Genomic DNA, 24,093 nt, shown 5'->3' with positions numbered 1-24,093 from the left:
ACTTAGCATCCGCAAAGGCAAGTCAAGGCAAGGCAAATATATTTATAGAGCACATTTCAGTACAAGTGATTTATCAAATTTGAAACCTCTCCTGAAATGTTTTGGCATCTACAGTTAATCTGATTAAAAGTCAGGGGAAAACTCATACAACAAAATGTCTGCGGTCATTATTGCCACATCCATAGCTTGGGGTAAATCTTTCCTCCCTCAATGTTTCTTTGTTGGTTCTGAACGAAGCACAGTTATGTCGTATTATGGGTTTTTTGAATATTTTGGGTCAAGCGGCTGTTGTGAGGAGTTGGTGGAGTTAAATCTAGCTGTCTAGAGATGAATCTTACTGTAAATCTGACCGTATGGCTCCTTCCCGGACTAAACCTTTTCAGACAGGGTTGGGGAGGAGATGACAAAGTCAAAGTTTGTAATTATCTTTCTAATTTTGTTTTTTACTGTTGCTTGTAGCTCTTTGAGATACTTAAACTGCACTGTAAATAATATTCATCATTATTATCTTTTTAAATAATGATTATCATCATTACCTCCTAATCTATTGATTAAAACTTCATCTGTCTCTTGTGGCAGCTCTCAAACTCCCAGTAGCCCATACAATTTTCCCATTTAAACGGGGCGGGCCGAATTGGTTTTGCACGGTAACTTTTTTTTACCCTCTTTGAAATTGCTTGCTGTATTTGGTTGGGTTCAATGAATGGTTGCGAGCTTGATAAAAGGACAGTGAACATCTTCCCTGTCTCCTTGTGGTTCATGATGTACGAATCGCCATCACTTTTTTGACATCTGCATCTTCTGAGTCCTGTAGGCATGAAGCAATAAAGTGAAATAAATAAATGCAATTCAAACGTTCTGCAGTCTGACTGGATTTAAAACAAATCCATGAGAGATTATAAATACACTCTGTCTGCATCCACTTCTAAACATGTTTACATGATTTTAATGTTAGGTAAGTCATGTAGCTTACCTTCTTTGGTTTGTTGGAGAATCTAAACCAGCTGAAAGAAAAAGATGAGCCTAAATAACAAAGATTAAAACTCACAATGTAACAGCGCATCAACTCATGGAAAAGTGTGTCTCACCATTCAGAAATTAAGATTGTACTGCAGAGCATTAGAATTACCAGGATCTTCACTATAGTACAGAAAAGTCCAAAATCTTGATCTGCAAAAGAACAGCATGCTCAGCTTCTCCTGAACAGAATATGTTTGGGTACCAAATCAACTAAATATGTTCCCTCATTTTGCTGATGACATTTTTATTTTATGAACACATGAATACGTGTCAGGTTGAGGCACTGAGAGATGGACCGAAATGTAAACAGACAAAAATAAAAAAAGTTTTTTTAAAAAAGCAAAAGCTTACTGCAGCATCAAAATAATGTGAAAACAAACAGGATTAGTCTTAAAACACAGAGTAATCCAACAAGGAGCAAATCAGAAATGGGAGCTTAAATGAGCAATAAGTGAAATTCCACCACTAGGTGGAATGTTGAGCAACGTTGATAGACCAAAACAAGATGTGTGACAAGCCAGTCCTCTCCCTACCTCCATTCCACTTGCAACCTGGCCTCCTTCCCTTCCCCTTCTTACCCTTTGCTTCCTATGCACATATTTGCAAAGGATGAATACACAGCAAAACACCATCACCTTTCACTTCACTTCACAGGTCTGCCTAAAAAGTGGATCAGACAACTGCAGCTGATCCAGAATGCTGCTGCCTTCATCCTCACTAAGACTAAGAAAGTAGAGCACATCACCCCAGTTCTAAAGTCCTTACACTGGCTCCCTGTATCTTAGTAAATAGACTTTAAAATCCTCTTGTTAGTCTATAAATCACTGAATGGCTTTGCACCTAAATACATCACAGACTTGTTATCAGTGTATCAACCCTCCAAACCACTGGCTCAAAGGTATTCTGCATCCTCATAACCAGAATCAAACATGGAGAAGCAGCATTTAGTTCTTATGCTCCACTTATCTGGAACAAAATCCCATCCATCCATCCATCCATCCATCCATCCATCCATCCATCCATCCATCCATCCATCCATCCATCCATCCATCCATCCATCCATCCATCCATCCATCCATCCATCCATCCATCCGTAGGGAGGCCCAGACATCCCTCTCCCCAGCCACTTGGGCCAGCTCTTCCAGGGAATCCCAATGCGTTCCCAGGCCAGCCGAGAAACATAGTCCCTCCAGCGTGTCCTGGGCCTCCTCCTGGTGGGATGTGTCTGGAACACCTCACCAGGGAGGCGTCCAGGAGGCATCCTAACCAGATGCCCGAGCCACCTCAACTGGCTCCTCTCGACGTGGAGGAGCAGCGGCTCTACTCTGAGTCCTCCCCGGATGACTGAGCTCCTCACCCTATCTCTAAGGGAGAGCCCGACACACTACGGAGAAAACTCATTTCAGCCGCTTGTATCCGGGATCTCGTTCTTTCGGTCACGACCCAAAGCGCATGACCACAGATGAGGGTAGAAACGTAGATCGACCGGTAAATGAAGAGCTTCGCCTTTTGGCTCAGCTCTCTCTTCACCACAACGGACCGGTACAGCGCCCGCTTCACAGCAGACGCTGCACCAATCCGCCTGTCGATCTCCCGCTCCATCTTCCCCTCATTCGTGAACAAGACCCCAAGATACTTGAACTCCTCCACTAGGGGCAGGACATCCTCCCCAACCCGGAGAAGGCACTCTACCCTTTTCCGGTTCAAGACCATGGTCTCGGATTTGGAGGCACTGATTTTCATCCCAGCCACTTCGTACTCGGCTGCGAACCGCTCCAGTGAGAGCTGTAGATCACGCCCTGATGAAGCCAACAGGACCACGTCATCCGTGAATAGCAGAGACGCAATCCTAAGGCCACCAAAACGGATCCCCTCAACACCTTGGCTGCGCCTAGAAATTCTGTCCATAAAAGTTCTGAACAGAATCGTGACAAAGGGCAACCTTCGTGGAGTCCAACTCTCACCGGAAATGAGTCCGACTTATTTACAATGAAGATCATGTTTATATATATTATTCCATCCACGTCGAGAGGAGCCAGTTGAGGTGGCTCGGGCATCTGGTCAGGATGCCTCCTGGACGCCTCCCTGGTGAGGTGTTCCAGACACATCCCACCATGAGGAGACCCAGGGGAAGACCCAGGACACGTTGGAGGGACTTATGTTTCTTGGCTGGCCTGGGAACGCCTTGGGATTCCCCCGGAGGAGCTGGCCCAAGTGGCTGTGGAGAGGGACGTCTGGGCCTCCCTACGACCCGACCCCGGATAAGTGGAAGAGGATGGCTGGCTGGATGGATATATATATAGACAGACTAAGAGTAGTAAAAATACAAGAGTTACCTTTGTTAATAAGAAGGATCACTGATGATCTCTGATGACCCAGATTATTTGTAGCCACACAGTAATACTCTCCTCCCTCAGTAACATTGAAGCTGTAAAAGTGCCCTGTAGATACTTTTCTGGCTCCATCTCTGCTGATTCTGAACCAGGTGAAGCTGCTGATGGGAGGCTTGGCTCTGCTGGAGCAGCTCAGCTCCACCCAGCTACCTGCTGACACCAAACCTGATGGACTGATGGATGCTGAGGTGTCTTTAGGAGCATCTGAGGAAAATGGGATACACATTAACTTTACTGATCAGAAACAGCTGAACCATGACGTGCTGACAGGATCACTTACATGAAACACTGAGAGTCACTTCTGTCTCTGCTGTCTTGCTTCCTCCATTCACAGGATATGTGGCAGAACATCTGATGTTGTATCCATCGTGTATGTCTGACAGAGTGATGGTCTCCTGGATTTTAGTTGTAAAGGTTCCCTCTGTGTTTTTCTCTGTTTGTCTGTGAGAGTCTTGTTGGAGACTCCAGGTGAGTTCAGGAGGTGAGTGTGGACAGGGAGTCAAAGCTGAGCAGCTGATAGTGACAGACTGATGCTCCTTCAGATCAGCAGGGATGTTAATGCTGGGACTCCAAGGAGAATCTGGGAGTTCACATCAGAGACATAATCTTAGAGTGTCTGAATTTATTTGAGTTTGTTTGTTCACCTGTTCTCCTTGTGTATGCTTTGGTTCCTCCAACGTCTTCCAACAGTCTAAAAACATGACTGTTCAGTTTAAATTGCCCGTAGTTGTAGTGTGTGTGCATGGTTGCCTCTATGCTGGTACACCCTGCCTCTCTCCCAATGACTGCTGGAGGTAGGCACCATTCGCCACCCCCAACCCCCAGCCTCTCTGATATATATATATATATATATATATATATATATATATATATATATATATATATATATATATATATATATATATATATATATATATATATATATATAGATATAGATAGATATAGATAGATAGATAGATAGATATAGATAGATAGATAGATAGATAGAATACATGTTTTTTTTTTCAGATTTATTTAACTCCAATCTGATAATAATATATATGTAGCAGCCACACATGAGGGTTTTTAGCCAGCTACTTTTATCAGAAGCTGCTCTGACATCTTGGCATTCTGTAAAAATCCCAAAGAAGATTCAATATTTTTTAACACAAAAGTGTCAATCATTCAACAGAGCAGCTTACCTATAAATCTGTTGGTATATTAAAAGAAAAATGATCTTACCTTTAACTGCTATGTGAAGAATATCAGCACAAGCTGTTGCTTTGTAGTCCCCGTTCTCAATTCTGAAGAAGTATTTGTCTGTAAAACTAGTGTTTAGATTAGGAAACAGAGTGGTGCAGTTTCTCTCTCTCAGGTCTCCAATAATTTCCAATCGATAGGTGTTAACTGACCCACTGCTGTTGAAAATAGCTAAATTTGAATTATGTTTTGACCACACACCATTGACCTTTTTTCCATTGTCATATATGGGATCCTCTGTATTAAAGCTACATGGGATTTGCAGACAAGATCCACTCAGAGCTTCAGTCTTCCTCGCTGCAGTGATTGTGAGGCCTGGTTTTATATCACCACAAAGAGCCAAAGCACCTGTTAAAACAAACAAATTAACAAAAACGTGGCGCAAAATATGATTAACAAACTCCAGTTCAGCTGCAGCATGTTACACATGGAGGCTTTGAACAATATCAGGATCTAATGTTTTCAGATTAGAAATGATTCATGGGATGTTTCTGAATGAAAGGAAGTGAACAAACAGCTCACCTGGAAGAAAGAAGACACTCAGTAACATGTTGACTGCCAACACGTTCCCAGACAGAGCTGCCATCAGACTCTGATCAGCATTCATCTCTAGACAAGCAGAAAATCTTTTTATTTTCATTGGACAGAATGTCTCAAACTAAAGCAGGGCTTTTTTACAGTAATCAAAAATTAAGACACTAAAACCAGAAGCAGCCATCTAGTAAAAAGATGTCCAAAATAATTCTTAAGAATGTTTAATATCTCAAAACATTTGCGGAATAATTCATTTCAAAGTCATTTTAAAATAAAAATGTATTTTTGAAATCTCAATTACACGGAACGCCAAAGCTTAACTGCAAAAACCTGTAAGTTTAACTTACCAATTAATTTCCAGCTGAAACAGTTTAGTTTTAAAACTGGTTAATTTTAGTTAGTCTGCAGCGGATCAAACCACCTCCTTCTCTGCTTCACAGGAAATGTGGTGGTATAGCTGTAAGACTTGTTGTTACAATTGGTCTGTTCTCTTAGACCACATGAAACAGGAAATCACTTTAACCACCCCTCATTTTAACATCACAATGTCATCATATAGAGGTTACTTTTAACCTCATGATAATCTTCTTTAAGATAAAATGCTGAAGGTGTTTCAGGAGTTTTGTACGTCTTCCCAGAAGTCTATTTAAAATCCAAATCACTCTTTTATTGACAAAAAGCTGCAGCAGCCATCAGTATGAGAAACCTGCTGAACCACATTATCACGGTCCTACTCTTACTGCATGTTTTTCTAAGCTTTTTCAGCTCCTCTTAGTCTACATCTCATCACTTCCCTAAAACACACTGGTTAAAAGTTGGGACGTTATAAATAACGAGCACTTTGTTCAAGTATGCACTGAAATTCCATGACTACTTTATGTCTTGCACTGTTAAAACTTGTTTTGAATTAAATCATATTTCTTAATCTTTTTAACATTTCAAAAACACAAAAACTCAATTTAATTTTATTATCTTTAAAAAATGTCTTCCTTTTAGTTTGCGTCATTGTTCAACCAAACAATATTATCTTTTTTTGATACTTTTGTGATTTCCAGATTTCTATAATGCAAAACACAAATTTAATTGAAATGTACAATTGCAATGACAATGAGCAATGAGCCGATTCACTGCTAGTTTTAGAGAGGCTTTAGGCGGATATCTGAGAATTTGCACAGGCATTTAGACTTTTTCTAGCAGAAAGACTTCAAAATATCAGGACTTTCTGATCACTTGTTCCCGTACCATGGCATAAAAACTTCTATGTAAAAGAGTAGAAAAAAACTCCCTAATTATTCTGGTATTTATCAAACAGAATATTTTTAAGAACCGTAAGTGGAGAGAATGCGCAATGGTCAAATAGCTCATTTTATTTCGAAACAGCCTCCCGCGGCCACAAGCAACTCCCCGACAACTTTCGGCTGTCGTGCCGATTTGCGCCGTTGCCAGGTAACCATTGTATTAAAACGTGTCCTCTGCTGAATTAAATGGTTCTCTCTCCGGCCATTTATGGGTGAGTCGGTATTTCTCAAAACGTGTCGGGCTGAAATACGCGTTAAAACTAGTCTTTAGATTAAAATACTGTGTTGTGAATGCAGACAAGTTCATGTTTGTTACCGCCACAAGAGGGCGTTAATGAACCAGGACAAAATGGCGGAGCTGATCACAGAGACAGCACGTCACGTTGTGGACTGAGGTCCAGTTCACAGATCTTTCTCGCCTCGTCTGCGAGACACAACAGATAAAGTGATATCTTGAGATTAGCTTTTAAATATGCTGTTATAATTAAGCTAAATCCCCAAATGTTTCTGATTGCAGTAACATCAATATTATTCTTCCTCCTGGTTTTGGAAATATTTGTATTATTATTATCATATCAATAACAATGTTAAGCATATCTATACAATTTGTTCTGAGTGACTTCAGTGTTTTACATTTAAAAGTGTTTTTATTTATAGTATAAAGGAAAAAACAGTCATGTCAGAAAGATTTCTTGGTTTTGCATGTTTTATCTGGTATTATTGCCCATTTCATTGTAAAGGTTTAAAGTTTCTGAAAGGAAGAGTAAACAATAAAACTATGTTTGTTTTCCCAGCAAAAAATCAAACGCTGAAGAGATTGTCCTAGTGTGACAATATCCACTGCAAAACTTTCCAACTAAATAGAGCTTATGAAACTTTGCATTTAAAAACCTGGCCTTGTGAGTTATTAGCTTGAGTAAATCTACTGCTCCTTTTCCCCTAGAAACCTTTAATTCACAGAAAGAGGAGGCACAGAATGGCCGTCAGGACGCTCTGCAGCAGATAGCAGCAAAAATTATTCAGAGGGCCTGGAGAAGATATGTGGTATGTTCCACAGTCTTTGTGGGGAACAAATTTCCCTGTCTACATATTTGATAAAGTTTCCATGCATGTTTAACTTTTTCGTTTTCACTTTTTTTTTTTTTTTGTTGCTGCAATTAGAGCTGCATATTTTTGTGTCACCTCTACCAGCTATGCACATCTGGACACTAAAAATGTTGCTTCAGATCTGAAGCGCAGTCAGATTAAAATATAAAAAGCAGTGGTTCCTAAGTCCAATACTTGAGAGCCACTATCATGCAACTACGATAGTGGCTCAAAACCGCTTAACAAAATGCTGATGAGGGAATCCAGCCATTTCATTCAGGCGTGTTGGAGAAAGGATACATCTTAAATTTACAGGATAGCAGCTCGCGAGGACTGGAGTTGGTCCTTCCTGATCTGAACCATTACCATTGTAGCTCTAGCTCGATGTTTACAGTTGTTTCCCGACTGTAGGGTGAGACACTCTTCCTGTCTCAGGTCTTCTGCATCCTCTAACACCTTTATTTCTGGTAATGGCCTACTTTTTGGTCCATTAATCTTCCCATCCATTCTGACCAACCTCCCCATATGTGCTAAGTTTAAAAATATCTTACAACATGATGCTGCCGCCACCGTGTATCACTATGGAGAAGGTGTGTTCAAGGTGAAAATGTTCAGTTATGGATTCATCTTGCCAGAGCAACTTCTCTACAATGGATTTTTGTTTTTGTTTTTTGGGACAACTCTTACAAAAAAAGACAGATTTTTGCACCGCTAACAGTTATCCTGTCAACCAGTTTTGGGTCTCTTGATCTTCTCTAGAATTACCACAACTTCCTGAGGATATTTGCTATACTGTTTTTTTGGGGGGAGGGGTGGATTTAAAGGGGGCTGAATGAAGAGGCATCTCATATTTTTCAGGTTTCTGTTTGGAAAACATTTTGAAAACCATTTAATCATCATTTTTTTCATTTCAGAATTGTTCGCAACTTTGTGGTTTTCTTCCACATAAATTTTCCAATTATGTAATGATTTATGTGACTGTAACACGACAAAATATCGAAGAAAAGAATCAAGACGCACAAATATTTTTGCTATATGTTGTGTTAAATGAACACTGCAGTGCAAAGAGGTCTTCAGGCACATCCAGAAGTTGATCCACCACTGCAATCAACAGGATCCACAGACAATCCTCCGGACTGTCAATCCTCGAGAGGTAACACAAAAAATAGAGCTTGGTCAAATAAACATATTTAAATTAAACACATTATAAAACACAGCTGCTTTACAGGCGGAGCTGCTAGATGCTGCTGCAGGGGTATTTATCCGGTTTCGACTTGGGGGGGTAAGGTAGTAAGAGGAAAAAAATAAAAACTCCACAAATTTGTAAAGAAATTATCATATTTGACACACTTGTTCATTTTAGACTTTTGCCTTTCATTCAGGTCGCTTTTCCTCCCAAGGTCTATTACAAGATCTACACCTATCGGCCCATTGTGGATCTATGCTCAAGCAGCCCGAGGGACTACTATCAGCTCGGGCGTAAGAAGCTGTTTGTACAGAAGAGTGATCCAGCCCCGAAGCGGACTGAGGAATCGGGTTGGTATAAACGTGTAGAGAACAACAACTGGAGGCTGTTCTGTTGCAAGGTGAGGAAAAAAATAAATATTTTTGTGACGATCGGAGAAAACTCCACTTTCAGCTTCCTCTAGCAGATAGAATAGTGTGTTTATGTGCCTCACTGCTCTCACAGGCGGTCGGCAGCAATGAACCCATAGAGACGGGTGTCAACAAGAAAATAGACTTTCATCCTTCCAGGATGCAGCGGAAACAGGATGTGAGCAAATGGAAGAAAAGGAAGAAGATCGAGTGGCTGAAGCAGATGTGAGTTTTAGTTGTAAAAACAAAGTGGATCCTCTTTGAAGTCTGTGGTTTTATGTCAGTGCATAATGGCAATTATGGTCTTTACTAGGTTCCAAGGGGGTTTTCCATCTACATTCAAGTGTGCAATAATGCGCATGACAAATTCTACATTGTCTATTTGTCACTCAATAATAGAGGCAAACAGAAAAAGCCATGTGTGAAAAACTAAGAACACCCTTGCTGCTTTTACAGGATTTATCAAGTGAGAATGCTATACAGCATTCTCACTTATTGTTTTCCTGTTTTTCTTTACTTTTTATTATTATTATTCCGTACGTTTTTCGACGCCTTTCTCGTTCCGCATTTTTCAACCGATTTCAACCATTCTGGTATCAAAACGTTCAGCTCCTTCAGGACATTACTGCTATGACTTTTGGTAATTATAACTTTTATAATATTTAAAATATTCAACTTTTTGTAACTTTTTTGCTCTCATTCAAATGAATGGAGAATCCTTCAAATTCTTCAAATATTTCAGCTTTTTGACAGCTTACTGCTTCAGCCTACTTTCAGCTAGAAACGCCATTCAACTTTTAAAATGTAGTGATATCTTTCAGCTATTATGGTATAGTTCAGCTTTTTCATATCTTTTACCATTTTCATATAGTACCTCCTTAAAATAATTTTGGCTTTTCAAGAAATTCAGCAAATAACATGCGTTGCTATGGTTGTCAAGGAGCCTCTGTTAGAGTGCGCACTCTAGAAATTCAACAAATTCTTCTTCTCCGAACAACTTCTTCTCACTCGCTCAATTTTCAACCTATCCACATAAATTATACATCAAAACGTAGGAATTTTTGTCTGGATTCGGAAAATGTAACCATCATTGGTGTGGGATTAATAGATTTTTTGCAAATCACCTCAGAGCGACACTAACCCGAAACCTTCCCCATTCATTTCCTATGGAGCGGTTTTCAAAAATGACACCTGGAAATCCAAAACATCACATGTTTTCGCATCGTCGCTACTCCTAAACCCTTTCATGTACAGGCATGAGACGTTCACACATTCATGTCCCGACCCTTCTGGCGCTCACAAAAGAGAAATTTTGTTGATAAATGTTACGGTTTTGCCACAGGAACAATTTGTTCGGGAGAAAGCGTTTTGGGAAAATGCTAAAACAGGATCAGACTTCAATCTCCCCAAATGAGGCACTTTTCTACATCTTCGCTACTCCTAAACCGTTTTATGTACAGGCATGAGACTTTCACACATGAATGTCCCGACCCTTCTGGCACTCATAAAAAAGGAATTTTGTGGATAACTGTTACGGTTTTTCAGCAGGAACAATTTGTTCGGGAGTAGCGAATGTGCAAAATCCTTAAAACGCTTTGGAGCTTCATTCTTCCACATCATCCACTTTTTACATCATCGCTGTGCCTACACCGATTTTTTTACAAACCTAAAAATGAACTCCATAGTCCTCAAAAGCCTGCTGATACTCAGAGTGAAAGAATTATTTTGATATCTCTTATACTTTTTCAGCTAGAGTGATTTGTTCGGGACCCTTTTTAGAGGATTTCTGAAAATCGCTAAAAATTCCCTTTATATCATAATTTTTTATGCCTTTATTAAACTTTTTCCAGCAAAAACCGATAGCATGTCTTCTTCCCCTATCCGTTAGGAACTAAACGCTGAAAAAATTATGTCTCTACCATTTACGGAACAGGAGATATGGAGCGTTGTTTGAGGCAAAGTATTCCATTCTATTTCATGAGGCAGAGTCTGACAAAGTCTCTGCACTTCTGTGGACTGGCCCGCTGCAGCTGTGTCAGTGAGTTTCCATGACGACGGAACTCTGAGGGCCAGAGGGACACGCTCCATTCGGATAGAATAGCAACTTTCAACATCCACTGCAGTGGCTGTGATTAATGTAGGAGCCTGAAATTCGCACAGTCACTTCCTCTTAACATTTTAAAATTTTCAAGTGACTTTCAGCCATGTGTCAGTTTTCTGTCCCATTTTGGATGTCACATGCTTTCCTATTGGGCCTTTGCTTCCAACAGGACCTGGCATGATGCCCAGACACGACCCAATTGGCCAATACAGCACCAGCCACATGTGGGAAATGGCGCTACTGACCATTTTGGTCAAATGTTGAGTTCTGGGCCCAGATGTGGTGAGGCTGAGTTTCTAAAGGAGGCCAATCTGTCCCATGAACTTTGGTCACGTTTGGTGACATTAAGTATTGGCACCCCTTTTTGAGGCACTTCCCAGTACAGGATTTGGACCAAACTGACAGAGTACAATCACCAGGTGATACTGAACACAACCTTGTTAGCGGCTAACGGTTAGCATGTTGCTAACCGGAAGTAGCTCTAGGAAGCTCGTACAAACTTCTGCTTAGCCGGGGTTGTTCTGCCTTTACAGACAAATAGAGGGCTACAGCTGTGAGGGAGTCTCCATGACAACCCTTTTAGCCAGAGGCTTCTAGGAGGTCCATTGACTTAACATGGCACCTTTCGAAGGGCACTGTGGGTGCTGTGAAGACCGTAGGAAGCTGAAATTCGCAGTGTTACTCCCTGTTAGTATTTTTGACGGTACCACGAGGCAGGCGCCTTGCTAAATTTCTTCAGAATTTTTTTAGCTGTTCTTAATCTTCAAATTCTTCAATTTTTTTTAATTTTCAAATTTTTCAAATTCCTTCAAATTTGTTCAAATTCTCCAAATTTCTAAAAAAAAATTTAAATTCTTCAAATTTGTAAAATTCTTCAAATTTTTCAAATTCCTTCAAATTTTTTGAAAATTTATCAAATATTTCAAATTTCTTCAAATTCTTCAAATTTTTCAAATTCCTTCAAATTTTTTCAAATTCTCCATATTTCTTCAAATTTTTCAAATTCTTCAAATTTCTTCAAACTCTTCAAATTCCTTCAAATTCTATTTCTTTCAATTCTTCAAACTTTTTCAAATTCTTCAAATCTGATTTCAATGTTTTCTGCATCTTCTGCTCAATCATTCTGCAGATTAGCATTCTCACTGCTGTTTCGCAGGAACAGCCTTTTCTAGTTTTTATTGTGTTTTGCAGTTTATTTATTTCATTCAAAAATAACTTTCAAATTCACGCACACAACAATGCACGCACTCCCAAATCAATGCATCTTGAATAAAAATATTTAGATAGGACAGTAGCAGCCATGTAATATTAATTGAATCATGTTGATAAATTAACAGCTAATGTGATTTTCTGATGTAAAAGGACAGGAGTTTTGGCATTTTCCAGGTCTGAACCATACAGGTTTGTGCTTACGCCAATGCCAAGCAGGAAATATACAAGTAACGTCTTTGGAGAAGCAATTCTGTCTGCTGTCCATCAGACTGGGAAGGGTTATAAGGCCAAATAATATCTAAATAATTTCAAGTTCAGCCTACTTGAAAGTTAAGAACCTTATTGACAACATACTGACAGTGAAGACTGCTGGCAATCTCTGTGATGCATGTACCAGCAAATTATACCCAGCAGTCAGACCGGGGCAGTCGCCTGAGAAAATGTAAGTCACCTAAGGGCTCCATCTCAGACTCTTTATGCCTCAGTTAGCATGTTGAATGATAAACTTTGTGACAAGGCAATCAGAAAAGAACATTTTTGAACATGTAGTTGGATATCCTCCAAGACATCTAGCATCTTCTTGACGTTCGGATCATCTCTGCCTGCTGCTCTTCATTTATGCTTCTGCATGCAGTTCAACAGATCCTTCTTTCTAAATCTGCTCTTAGGTATTTTAACCTTATAGCTTTAAAAACTGGCATGTCTGGTGAACAGTTTTCACCGTTGCTGCTTGTTTCAGACCTCCGTCTGTCATTGCTCATAGTTTGGCATCATTAGTCCAATGTCTGTGTTGGTCTGAATTTTCAAGACATCTTCTTGGTAGATGATTTTAAAGGAACAGTAAGTAATAATGACACCTAGTGATTAAAATTTGAACAAAACATGCACTATGCCTTTCACAGAGACCCCCCTCCCCGTTTACTCAATGGTCTGTTGTTGCACTGAATTTTTACTTCTACAGAATAGGCATATGACGCTGTATTTTGTCAGCTGCTATTTTGCCAAAATAAAATACCAAATATTGCGCTCTGTTTTTGGAACCCTGGGAACTCTCATATAACTGGCTCCGAAACCAGGAAGTGAGCACTCTGAACCAAAGTAGTTCCTGACCGTATCTCTGTTTGGAAGGAGACAAGCTTTGTTGATGGAGAAGACCGATTGTATAGGGAATATTACTTCCATCTTAGGTAACAAATAAGAGTGGTTTACATAAAATTTACAGTAAATATCTTACCTATAGCTCCTTTAGTTGGGACTGGTTTACATCAATGCCACAAGATTGTCACTAGCATGCCACATAATTACTCCACAATGGGGGTTTTCACAACTGATATAAGTAATCATGGCATAGTTGTTGCAGTTACAGGCACCAAAATTATCCCTTTTAAAGGCATACTATGCAACATTTTTCAGTTAATTAATGTGTTCCATACCGATTTGGATGATTAAATGAGTCATTTCAGGTCGAACAAAGGTTTTCTCGGCCGCCCTGGGGGTCTGTGGGGCAAATACCGCACTTGCAATTGCAAGAGCTCACGGCCCGCACTCACAGAAGTCTCGCTTTACGGCGAGAACTCTAAGTGTTTTTGCCCTGCTATTCACTATATGCACGCGCGAAAGCAACAACAAAGAACCGCGTGTTAACGTCAAATAAACATGCAAGCATATCGAGTTTTATTATTATTATTATTATTATTATTATTATTATTTATTTATTTTATTTTATTTATGTTGGCGAGACGCTACCGCGGCGGCCGCAGCGAGGCGGCGGCTGCGGCTTGGCGGGGCCAAGCCGCAGCCGCCGCCTCGCCAAGATAGCGCTGCGGGAAGCTTGATGTTCATACCTTCACTGTGTTAGTCATTGTTTGTACTGCCGTTTTTTCCACTTTTCGTTGCATTCGCCTGTCTGCTAAGCTCAAAACAACCGCGCCTGGCTTGACGGAGAAACCAGAACAGCTGAGCATCTTTACAACAGTGCACTTTTACTTTCGCCCTCTGGGGGGAGCCTCGCTGGAAAATCAACCCCGGTTGCATAGTATACCTTTAAGCCTAATTTTGCCTTGGACTACTTTTAAAAAAATAGTTTTAATCATTTTATTGACAAACATAATCTGTTCATTAGCTGAGAGTTAAGGGTCAAGTGAGTCCCTAGTTCATCAGTGAATTAGCAAGTCTCTTGCACAAGGGATATCAGCTTTGGGCAGCCACAAAGAAGTCTGATTCTGAGGTTGATTGGTTACATTACCATCAATTATGAAACCAGTGTAACCCCTGCTATCTGATGCGGTCTCTGGTGTACAGTACCTTACTTCCTCTGTGAATTGCCCCCTCCACAGGAACACTTTTTTCATTTTCACATATGTCTATCAGTCAGGTTTCTAAGGCCCTAAAGGGTCTTCTTGATCCTAATAACTCTGTGGGGACCAATAACCTTTGTCCTTACTTTTTACATTTAGCAGTATATTTTTAAACCTTTCTTTGTAAGCTAATGTAATTCCAGTTATGTAGAAGGCTGCTTTTGGTCTTCCCCCACAGAAACCTGGTGATTCCAGTGTTACAAAATGTAATCCAATTTCAAAACTTTATATTTTAGCCAAGTTTTTAAAAAAAAAAAACAGGTTAATTATCAGCTTAAAGCATATTTGGATGCAGCCAACACCTTGTCATGTCATCAATCTGGTTTCAGGAAACACTACAGCATACAGTTACAGCCAACATGAAAGTTGTGATGACATTGTTCAAGCCTTGGATGCCATTAACTATTGTGCTTCCAGTTTCATTGATTTGTCTAAGGCATTTGACCATGTTGGTCGTACCATCCTTTGTCAGATGGCTGGCATGTTTGTCAGATGATGCTGTGTCTTGCTTTTTCTAATTATTTGTCAAATCATAGACATTGTGTATAACACAGTGCTCTGTCATCAGAATACTTAAATATCGCGGAACATTTATATAAAAGTGTCAGTGAAAATGTTACTGATTGTAAACATTTTCATGCTGATAGGACTGTGGTTCACTGCCATGAAAAAAGTGTTACTGCTGTGGTTAGGTGTCTGCGGTCTGCTTCTCACTTTCTTCAATGTGACTTGATTCATCTGAGACAAGTTCTAATCTAAATGCTAATAAGAAAAAGGTCATGCTGTCTGTTAACAAAACAGCTCCACAAACTCCTTTTCCATAAAAATAATAATCGGTCCATCATTAAATAGTTCCTTTTCCATAAAATAATAATAATAATCACTGAAAAATACACAGTATTATTTAATACAAGATGTATTTTGTGTCAGCCAAAGCTAAATATCTGTAAACACATGGATCCAAACACGTGGGGGTGTTTGTGAGTGTGCGCTTGTATATGTAAGGTTTCTCCATGAAACCTCCATAGTGCTCCATAGTGTTTGTGAGGAACTGGAGCGTGCACTGGCGCAAACCCCGGTGACATAACCACCAGGACCCAAGCCTCCAAGGCCCCACCAGGACTCCTGCCCAAGCCCCTGAGCCCACCCCAGACCCACCCATGAGCAGCACAGCTATCAGGCTAGTAACCAACATCCGCTGGCACAGAGCCCCCAAGAACATTGCATGCAGCCACCAGAGGCCTGGATCTAGGTTTAACAATGTCCTGTATAATTTAGACAATAATTTTGAGAGGTTGAAATCGAGGGACTGTAAAAAACTTGATGGCATTTGTAAACCAACTTTATTGAGCCTAAATTAATTTCTTATTACAGATTTAATTTCTTAGTTTTGTCAGTGTTTTAAGAAATCTCCCAGTATAGAGTTGAAAATGAATTTTAGAAAACTGTTGCAGTTTTCTAAAATGTGTGTGTGTGTGTACAGGGCTGTAGTCTAACATAGGTACGTGTGCATGTTTCTCATCTTCCTGCTACATAAAGGTACAGGGAGGGCCGCCTGCAGGCTCATTCAGATCAGGCTCACATGACGACTCTGGGTGGGAGCTCAGCTCAGGAAGTGATGGAGGCCACTGAAGAGAAAGGAGACGATGAAATGCTGGATTGGGACCTGGACGAGCTGTTGAGCTGGACTAACAGTCTGAACTTTGAGGAGTGAGATCTTTAAGCAGTTCTTTGAAATGTTAATTTTTATACTATTTTGTAATACTTAGGTCTCTTTTACACCAGGATTGACCAGGGTATTTGATTTGATTTGAATGATGAAAAATGTCCTATCTTCATTTGGTTTGGTTCACTTTTACTCAGCACTTCTAAAAGAGGTCCAGACTGTCCGGGCGGCATCACACAGTTCCAGCTGCTACTCATTTAGTGCACTGGTACAAGAAGCTACCCTAGTCAGGTAGCAAGATGCTCTGTGTACATGAGACAAGTTCAGCCGGGCATACACTGTACGATATTTTCAATCGTTGTACTCAGATACAGCTCAAACTGTACGGCGAAACCGCAGGGTTTTAAAGTTCCCTGCTCACAATATCTGTTCTTGCACTGTACGGTGCAACGCTCTGATGCGAACTAAGTGTTCACACTGTACGTCTGAAAACCCCACGTCGAACTCAGCCCCGTAGGGAGATGGCGCTACTCGGACTTGTCTACCCGGAAGCCAAATGTAAACAGTAGAAGAAGAAACAGACAGAAGTGTCAATGCTCACTGTTAAATATGAGGCTCAGAAGAACAAAATGCTCTGCCTTGGCAATTCTACAAGTCATGCTTCTCTCCACTCCTGTGTTTTCGTCTGAGAACAAGAAGAAGAAGAATTCCCTTGTTTGCACATGTGCAGTGCGGAAGGTTGGGGGAAATCGGCTCGTAGACGCTCGTAGCTCTGCTTCAACAGCAGAATGCGCTCACGATCACCTCACGAGGGACGACTGAATTTCAAACATGTTTGATTTTCATCCGACCGTCCGATTCCTGATCGGGAGGTGGTATTGAGAGGCGAATCGCCCCTCGTTACCCCCTATATACTACACGATGCAAGACGCACGATCAAGCTGAAACTCATACAGTGTATGCCCCGCTTAATTTTCTTTCTCACTGTAAAGCCAATACGGTTTTACAGTGTTAGATGTTTTAGATGTTACATTTTTTTAAGGAGTAATATGGTTTGCATAGGGGTCAGACTGAAGATTGACTCATAGATTTTAATGCTATGGGTAACCACAGCATTAAACTCCCATATTAGAGAGACGGGGGTGCCCTCCTTGAGCCAGGCTTGGCTTGCCAGCGGGCACCAGGTGAATGACTTTTGGTTCCTGGGGCTCCACCCGGCTTAGCCCGAAGGAGCTATAGGATGCCCCCTCTATGTGGACCTACAACTTGCACAAAGAACATCAGGATCGGGGGCAATGCTAGTTGGGTGGCAGGCAAGGGTAAGTTTTTGAGGTGCCAGTCCCTGGTGACATAGGTTGGCTTTAGGGATGAGGAATGTCATGTGGGTAAGGAGCCACAGCTGTCGTGTGTTGATGGAAGCCACCAAGCTGAAGAAGAAGGTCTTAAGGGCTTAGTTGTCCTTTAGGACTCCTGGAGCAGCTGACTAGTGCTGGGTGGCCAGAAGGACCACAGCTTCTTTGTTTGTGGAAGCTTATGTTCAGACATGGGAAGAATTAAGGGAGGATATAGAGAAAGACGTTCAGTTGACCTCAAGGAAGCTCAGTTTGGCGACTCAGAAAAGGGAAACCGGCACCATCCAGATGTATGCTTTGGGGGGAGGGACTGCTGGTATGGAATGAGGACATTGTCTGGAAAGAGCCCTTGAGGATGTACTCAATTTGGTCACCGTGTCCTCCGCGGAGGAGGGAAAGTCTGAAGAACTGGGAGAATGAAGTTCCATCACTGTGGCTGAGGTCACATATGTAGTTAAAACATTCTCCAGCAGCAGGGCTCCAGGTGTAAATGGGATTCAGCATTGACATGCCTCTTCAATGATGCATGGAGCACCGCTTTAGTTGCAGACTGGAGTGATGGTCCCATTTTTTAGGATGTAGAACCAGAGTGTGTATTCCAGTTACTGAAGGATCACACTTCTAAGCCACTTCGGAAAGCTTAAACTGGGGTGTTGGAGTGGAGCCTTCGTCTTATTGTTGGACTTTTGATCCAGAAGGAGCAATATAGCTTTTGTCCTGGTAGTAAAAGAGTTGACCAGATCTTTACCATCACAGAATTGCTGTGAGGGTCATGGGAGTAAGCTTCTCCGGTCTATGTGTTTTGTGTATCTGATTTACAACCAGATCTCCAAGGTATTTTGTGGGAGATGCTGTGGGAGTGTGGGTGGGGTATTTGGGTGGCTTTTAGGGGCTATAAGGTCTTTGTATGCTTGTTCTGTCCACACCAGATTTCAGACAACCTTTCAAACCCGACCAAATGAAAAGGACTACCGAGGGAAACAAACACTTAAAGTAAAACCAACAGCTCTGGTGTAAAAGCTCCTTAATATTACGTTTTGCTTTAATATTTTTCCTAATGCAGGTACATTGCGGAGTGGCAACAACTGGGCTGCAGTCACACATCTGAGCTAGGAAAAGGTTAAAAACGTGTTGCTGTATTTTCCCCTCAAAATATACTTTCAATGGTTAGAATACAAACTTTCACTTATTTTAACTCCATTCTTCCTTCTTTCTCATTGTTTCCTTTTTCTCCAAACAGATCATCTATTATGTACGCCGATATACATGACTTGAGACCTGAAGGAAGTTAGCTCAAACAGAATAAAATCAACAGTGGTAAAATTGTGGCTGTTTTAACTGAATTAGATATCTCAAAAATCACATTGGGTATTTACTTATAAGTTATTACTATCTGTGTTTTAAATCTACCAATCACTGCAGGAATATGTTTATATATATATATATATATTTTTTTATATATATATATATATATATATATATATATATATATATATATATATATATATATATATATATATATATATATATATATATATATATATATATATATATATATGTGTGTGTGTGTGTGTGTGTGTGTGTGTGTGTGTGCGCGTGTGTATGTATATGGGCTCTCCATTAAAGCAGTATATGTTTGTGCTTCAGACCTTTCACCTTTAACCCACTAGGGATAGCCTTAATGGGTCAGACATAAATGTTTGTTGGAAAAATGCACGAATAAAGACTTTAAATAGCACTTTTTAAAAAGGGAATAGGAGGAAGGAGGGGTCTGCCCTTAAGCCCCCAATGACCCTAAAAACGCCGCTGGCTTCAGGCATGTATTCAAGCAACACTGATGGTGCATATCTTTGGAATATGGTGCAGCGTTTGAAAGGTGCTTTTGGAGCTATTATACATTTCTTTTCTAATTTAGTTTTTACATATCAATGTTTACTTACATGTGCAAAAAATGACAATGAAATATACTGAAAACAGTGTTTAGTCTGAAAATGAAAGAGATCTGCTCATTGTTACACAATGACGTGGCCGGAAAACATCCTGAATGATCATGATCGCTGATCACTTAAACGTTGGATACAATCAAATTGAAGAAAAACAACAGTAGAACTCTGGGCTATGCTTAGTAGTGGAAGTAAGAGCATTTACACACACATAATGTGAGGGCAACTCAAGGGATTGGGACTGAACAGCTGTTTAGCCTTAAGAAAACGACTAATCGGTGAGGCTAACTGGAAAAAAGGCTTCAATTTACAAGGGAGATTTAAAGATTGGACTCTGGAGCAATGGAAGAAGATCATTTGGTCTGACGAGTCCAGATTTACCCTGTTCCAGAGTGATGGGAACATCAGGGTAAGAAGAGAGGCAGGTGAAGGGATGCACCCATCATGCCTAAGCCTACTGTACAAGTCTGTGGGGGCAGTGCTATGACCTGGGATTGCAGCAGTTGGCCAAACCCAGAAAAAGCCTGAAGACAGCATATCAAAGCTTGGGTCTGTGGAGGCTATAGCAAAAATGTATTTTAAATGTTATGAAGTAATGATCATAACTTATATTTTCTGTGAAACATGATAGTTTAGAGCAGTGTTTAGTAAAAGTGTTGCGATGCTCTGTTTTTCCAGGCAGCTTGTCTTCTCTGTTATTGTCACCTTGTTTTTCTGGAACTCATTTGAACAACTAAAACTGTAGGGCTTCTCTTAAATGTGATGAGTATTTTCTTCAGGTTACAATGTGAACAAAATGAAAGAAATGTAAACGAAAAAGAGGGGGCACCCGGATTTGAACCGGGGACCTCTTGATCTGCAGTCAAATGCTCTACCACTGAGCTATACCCCCGTGATAGTATGAACGCCGAACTGTTTGGTTTTATCGGTGAAACGCGTGTAACGGGCGTGATGATCAGAGTTTAGTCAGAGGATCACAGACAGACATACAGACAGATAACTCGATATTTAAAACAACTGAGGTGTGTGTGTAAGAACCATCACGTCAGCTCATGTCTTGTGCTCAGAGCGATACGGCGCTGCTTATGCTTATGCTACACGGAGCAGCTCGTAGGGGCGGAGTTTGCACCGGATGTGTCGTCATTAATACCCGACGCAAGCGGATGTACAAGCTTCTGAAAAGGAAAGTGTAAGGAACGGAGACACAATGGTACTGAAGCATGTTTATATCATATTTTTATCTTTCTGTTTGAAACACGTTCAGAACCACCGAGTTATTTTTATTAGTTCTAGATATTTTAGTGTTCTCCTGTCGGTGTAGCGTTTTGTGTGGTCTTGTTCAGGAACTGACTCGTGAATTTGATTAGTCACTCGAGCTAATGCTAAAGTAGCGCTTATGTTAGCATCTAAGTTTTCCTGGATTTTGTCACTTCTGGTTGTTTGAATCCGGCTTATCGTGAGCAGATATGAAGGCTGGTGTGTTTTTTTTCGTGTGCCACAGAACAGCCGCGGACTCCGATCTCAGCTCAAAGACAGTGTGCCTGTGGCAGGACTGTGTCCACAGGGGGCCTATGGGGTGCAGGACTCTCTGCGGAGCGGGTAAGAAACGCAGAGATCGAGCACTAGCTCTCTGAAATACCACACGGTGTGTGCGTTTATGTCAATGCTACGGCATCTGCAGACGACCTGCCATGTTTAGTAAAGCTGATGGTTGTTATTGTGTTCACAGCTTCACAAGTATAAAGAATGAGCTTCTTCCAAGCCACCCACTGGAGCTGTCCGAAAAGAATGTAAGTTTGTGTCCTTTATTGTAATCTTAATGTCTCAAACCCCTCTCATAGATAGATTTCATGCCTGTTCATGTGTAGTAAACATATTTTCAAGTGAATATATTTTTTAAAGTAAGTATTTAGCTTACTGGAGTGAGGGGAAAATACATTTTCAGTGATACCCAATTATCTATGTCACATTTATGATTAAAAACGTTGTGACAAATTTATAGAGCACTTATTTGATTTTTAACATCCCTATTCTTTTTGTTTTTCATCCGCTTTTTTTTTTTTTTTTTTAAACCAGCTGCTTTTAAATCACAAATGTGTGTTAGCTTAGGTGATTCAGGCGTTCGTGAACAGCTGGATTATGTTCATCCTTCCAGCAGCTGTTGGAGTCATACTTGGCAGAGCCAGAAAGTTAATCAGGGTTGCCTTTGAAAGACAGATGTGCACTTCATGAAAATCACAATATAAAACAGGGGCATCCAAATGTATACTTTATCATTTAGATCAGTGCTTATCAAACACTGTATAAGGAGTATCACCACCTCAGTTAATCCAAAGTTTTCCTCATACTGACAGATGTTTATAAACCTGGACCTTGATTTTTTTTTTTTTCTTGTGTTTTCTCACAAAAAAGCAAATCAAATTTTTATCTATTGCCGCTGCTTGATGGGTTCAAGGATATGGTGTAATTATCTAATAATTATTTTTTGTTTTTAAATTGAAAAAGTTTGAAGTGGGAATAATTAACAAAGGGTAGAAGTTGGAGGTTTCTGACCAACCCCAAGCTGTAAAGCCACTATGGCTGCCTTGCATGTGAAACTTGGTCATATTTGAATCAGGGTTTCCCGCAGCGCTATCTTGGCGTCCACCCCCGCACCATCTTGGCGGTGCGGGGGTGGACGTGTCGTCCACCCCCGCACCGCGAGCCGGTACGCGGAAAACGTGTCGTCCACCAACCACCCCCCCCCCCTCGCTCCGCGAGTCGGTCCGCCTCGCATAAGCAAATTACTGCGGGAAACACTGTTTGAATACAATGAGGTGTATTCGCCTTTCTGGTGATTGGTTTGTCATTTACTCTCTCTCACACGTAGTATTTACTGTATGACATCTGTATTTGGACTCGTAGCTGAGGCGGTCATTCAAAATGCTGAGAAGTACTTCATTGCTTTTTGAACTTAGAACTAGAACCTAGTTAGCCAGATTGGTTTTGGCTGTTCCAACTCCAGAGAAAACTGGAACATGTGTCAGGGAGTCATAATAGGGTATGTGGTTGCCTGCAGTCTGCTTACTGCGTTTTTTCTCTGTCCTGTGCAGTTCCGGCTCAACCAGGACAAGATGAATTTCTCTACGCTCAGAAACATCCAGGGTCTTCATGCTCCGCTCAAGTTGCAGATGGAGTACAGGGCAGCCAGACAGGTGGGGGCAACCACACCCTGGACAGCCCATTCCCTTTCACCTCCCTCCTCGTCTTTCCTTGCTTTCAGTGGTAGGTCCTGTCTCAGTCCTAAAACAAGGTGCTTCTGTGTTCCAGATCCAGCGTCTGCCCTTCTTACCAAGCTCCAACTTGGCTCTCGACACCCTGCGAGGGAGTGATGAATCTATCGGCTTCGAGGACATCCTCTGTGGTGAGAGCCATAGCCTCTTTTTTTTTTTGGCTGGCTTCAGCTATGATTACATAAGCAGAAATACAATTAACCTGATGAAGACTTTACTCTGGAAAACATTGTTCATCTCTAAACAGATTGTTGTATCAAACAATGAAACTAGGACATGTGTCCTATGCTGATTTTTATTGTGGTTCAGAATCGTCCACGTTGACCGCCAGTCTGTGCTTGTTTCTCTCCAGATCCGACCCAGAGTGAAGTGATAGGGGAGCCTCACACGATGGTCGAATACAAACTTGGATTGCTGTGAAAGCTGCCGTATATGGAAAATACACACAAGCACACTCGTGTTTAGGTTACTTTCTGCAGATACATTTGATAATCCATTCCAGAACAGAGGTTATCCGCTCGGCTGCTGCATAGCTGCACTGTGCTGATGTAAATTAAACAGGCAGCGAGTTATAGCAGTCACACAAACTGGTTTTCATGGCTCTTTTTTTTTGTTGTTTGAATTTGGTTAATATTGCTAATAAATGACATTATTCCTCTTGATGTGGTTTCATTCCTCCAACTTTAAAACCCTTTGGTACCAATGATTTATCTAAAGCTCAGTGTAGTCTGTCAAATGAAACTAATCAGGCTGTTGTCCCTGAAAAACGTTATCTGATCATAAACCATGACATAGAATTTGAACACAGCTATAAGTAATCTGTAGACAATAAAGGATAAAATGACAGTATTTAATCACATTTCTCAGTTGATTACAGAAGATGCAATTTAGAATAAAAAAAAAATCCTTTATAGATCCTCTGTGGCAACATCCAGGTGTGCCAGCTGGAAGCGTGAAGAAACACAAAAAGGTAAAGTCAAAGGGAGAGACACGGGTAGCAGCATCACGCTGCATCATCTTTTCT

General features: G+C 40.8%; 2 protein-coding genes, 1 long non-coding RNA gene and 1 other non-coding gene across 5 annotated transcripts; 2 read left to right on the top strand and 2 right to left on the bottom strand.

Moving 5' to 3' along the window:
- Positions 1–3,796: 3,796 nt before the first annotated feature.
- On the bottom strand, positions 3,797–5,618 carry LOC118556958. Its single transcript, XR_004927521.1, has 4 exons — positions 5,534–5,618; positions 5,175–5,261; positions 4,635–5,000; positions 3,797–3,993 (listed from the first exon to the last, which is right to left on the bottom strand). It is a non-coding gene; the product is annotated as an uncharacterized LOC118556958 (long non-coding RNA).
- A 955-nt stretch (positions 5,619–6,573) lies between these two features.
- On the top strand, positions 6,574–19,172 carry c21h11orf65 (chromosome 21 C11orf65 homolog). Of its 2 annotated transcripts, none has more exons than XM_021323139.2 (9): positions 6,574–6,696; positions 7,428–7,528; positions 8,631–8,723; positions 8,799–8,825; positions 8,953–9,156; positions 9,261–9,391; positions 16,376–16,546; positions 18,918–18,973; positions 19,095–19,172. In XM_021323139.2, exons 1-9 carry the CDS (start codon positions 6,693–6,695, stop codon positions 19,127–19,129), a joined length of 822 nt encoding a protein of 273 aa, XP_021178814.2. In that variant the 5' UTR covers positions 6,574–6,692; the 3' UTR covers positions 19,130–19,172. The 2 variants fall into 2 exon arrangements, with proteins under 2 accessions (XP_021178814.2, XP_012731118.3); XM_012875664.3 differs by having other exon boundaries at positions 8,799–8,852.
- Positions 19,173–20,617: 1,445 nt separating this feature from the next.
- trnac-gca lies at positions 20,618–20,689 on the bottom strand. Its single transcript has one exon. It is a non-coding gene; the product is annotated as a tRNA-Cys (tRNA).
- Positions 20,690–20,875: 186 nt separating this feature from the next.
- LOC105935332 (proteasome maturation protein) lies at positions 20,876–23,731 on the top strand. Its single transcript, XM_012875686.3, has 6 exons — positions 20,876–21,007; positions 21,299–21,396; positions 21,527–21,587; positions 22,890–22,991; positions 23,107–23,200; positions 23,422–23,731. Exons 1-6 carry the CDS (start codon positions 21,005–21,007, stop codon positions 23,487–23,489), a joined length of 426 nt encoding a protein of 141 aa, XP_012731140.1. The 5' UTR covers positions 20,876–21,004; the 3' UTR covers positions 23,490–23,731.
- Positions 23,732–24,093: the final 362 nt, after the last annotated feature.

This window comes from Fundulus heteroclitus, chromosome 21 (genome assembly GCF_011125445.2).
Source record: "Fundulus heteroclitus isolate FHET01 chromosome 21, MU-UCD_Fhet_4.1, whole genome shotgun sequence".
NCBI lineage: Eukaryota > Metazoa > Chordata > Actinopteri > Cyprinodontiformes > Fundulidae > Fundulus > Fundulus heteroclitus.
This window is presented reverse-complemented; position numbering and strand designations above follow the sequence as displayed.

Bases quoted from the DNA above. Each gene is read 5' to 3' on its own strand.
- LOC105935332 (XM_012875686.3), top strand. The intron at 21,397-21,526 runs GTAAGAAACGCA...TTGTGTTCACAG, and splicing joins CAGGACTCTCTGCGGAGCGG to CTTCACAAGTATAAAGAATG. The intron at 23,201-23,421 runs GTGAGAGCCATA...GTTTCTCTCCAG, and splicing joins CTTCGAGGACATCCTCTGTG to ATCCGACCCAGAGTGAAGTG.
- c21h11orf65 (XM_012875664.3), top strand. The intron at 9,157-9,260 runs GTGAGGAAAAAA...CTGCTCTCACAG, and splicing joins GGAGGCTGTTCTGTTGCAAG to GCGGTCGGCAGCAATGAACC. The intron at 9,392-16,375 runs GTGAGTTTTAGT...TGCTACATAAAG, and splicing joins ATCGAGTGGCTGAAGCAGAT to GTACAGGGAGGGCCGCCTGC.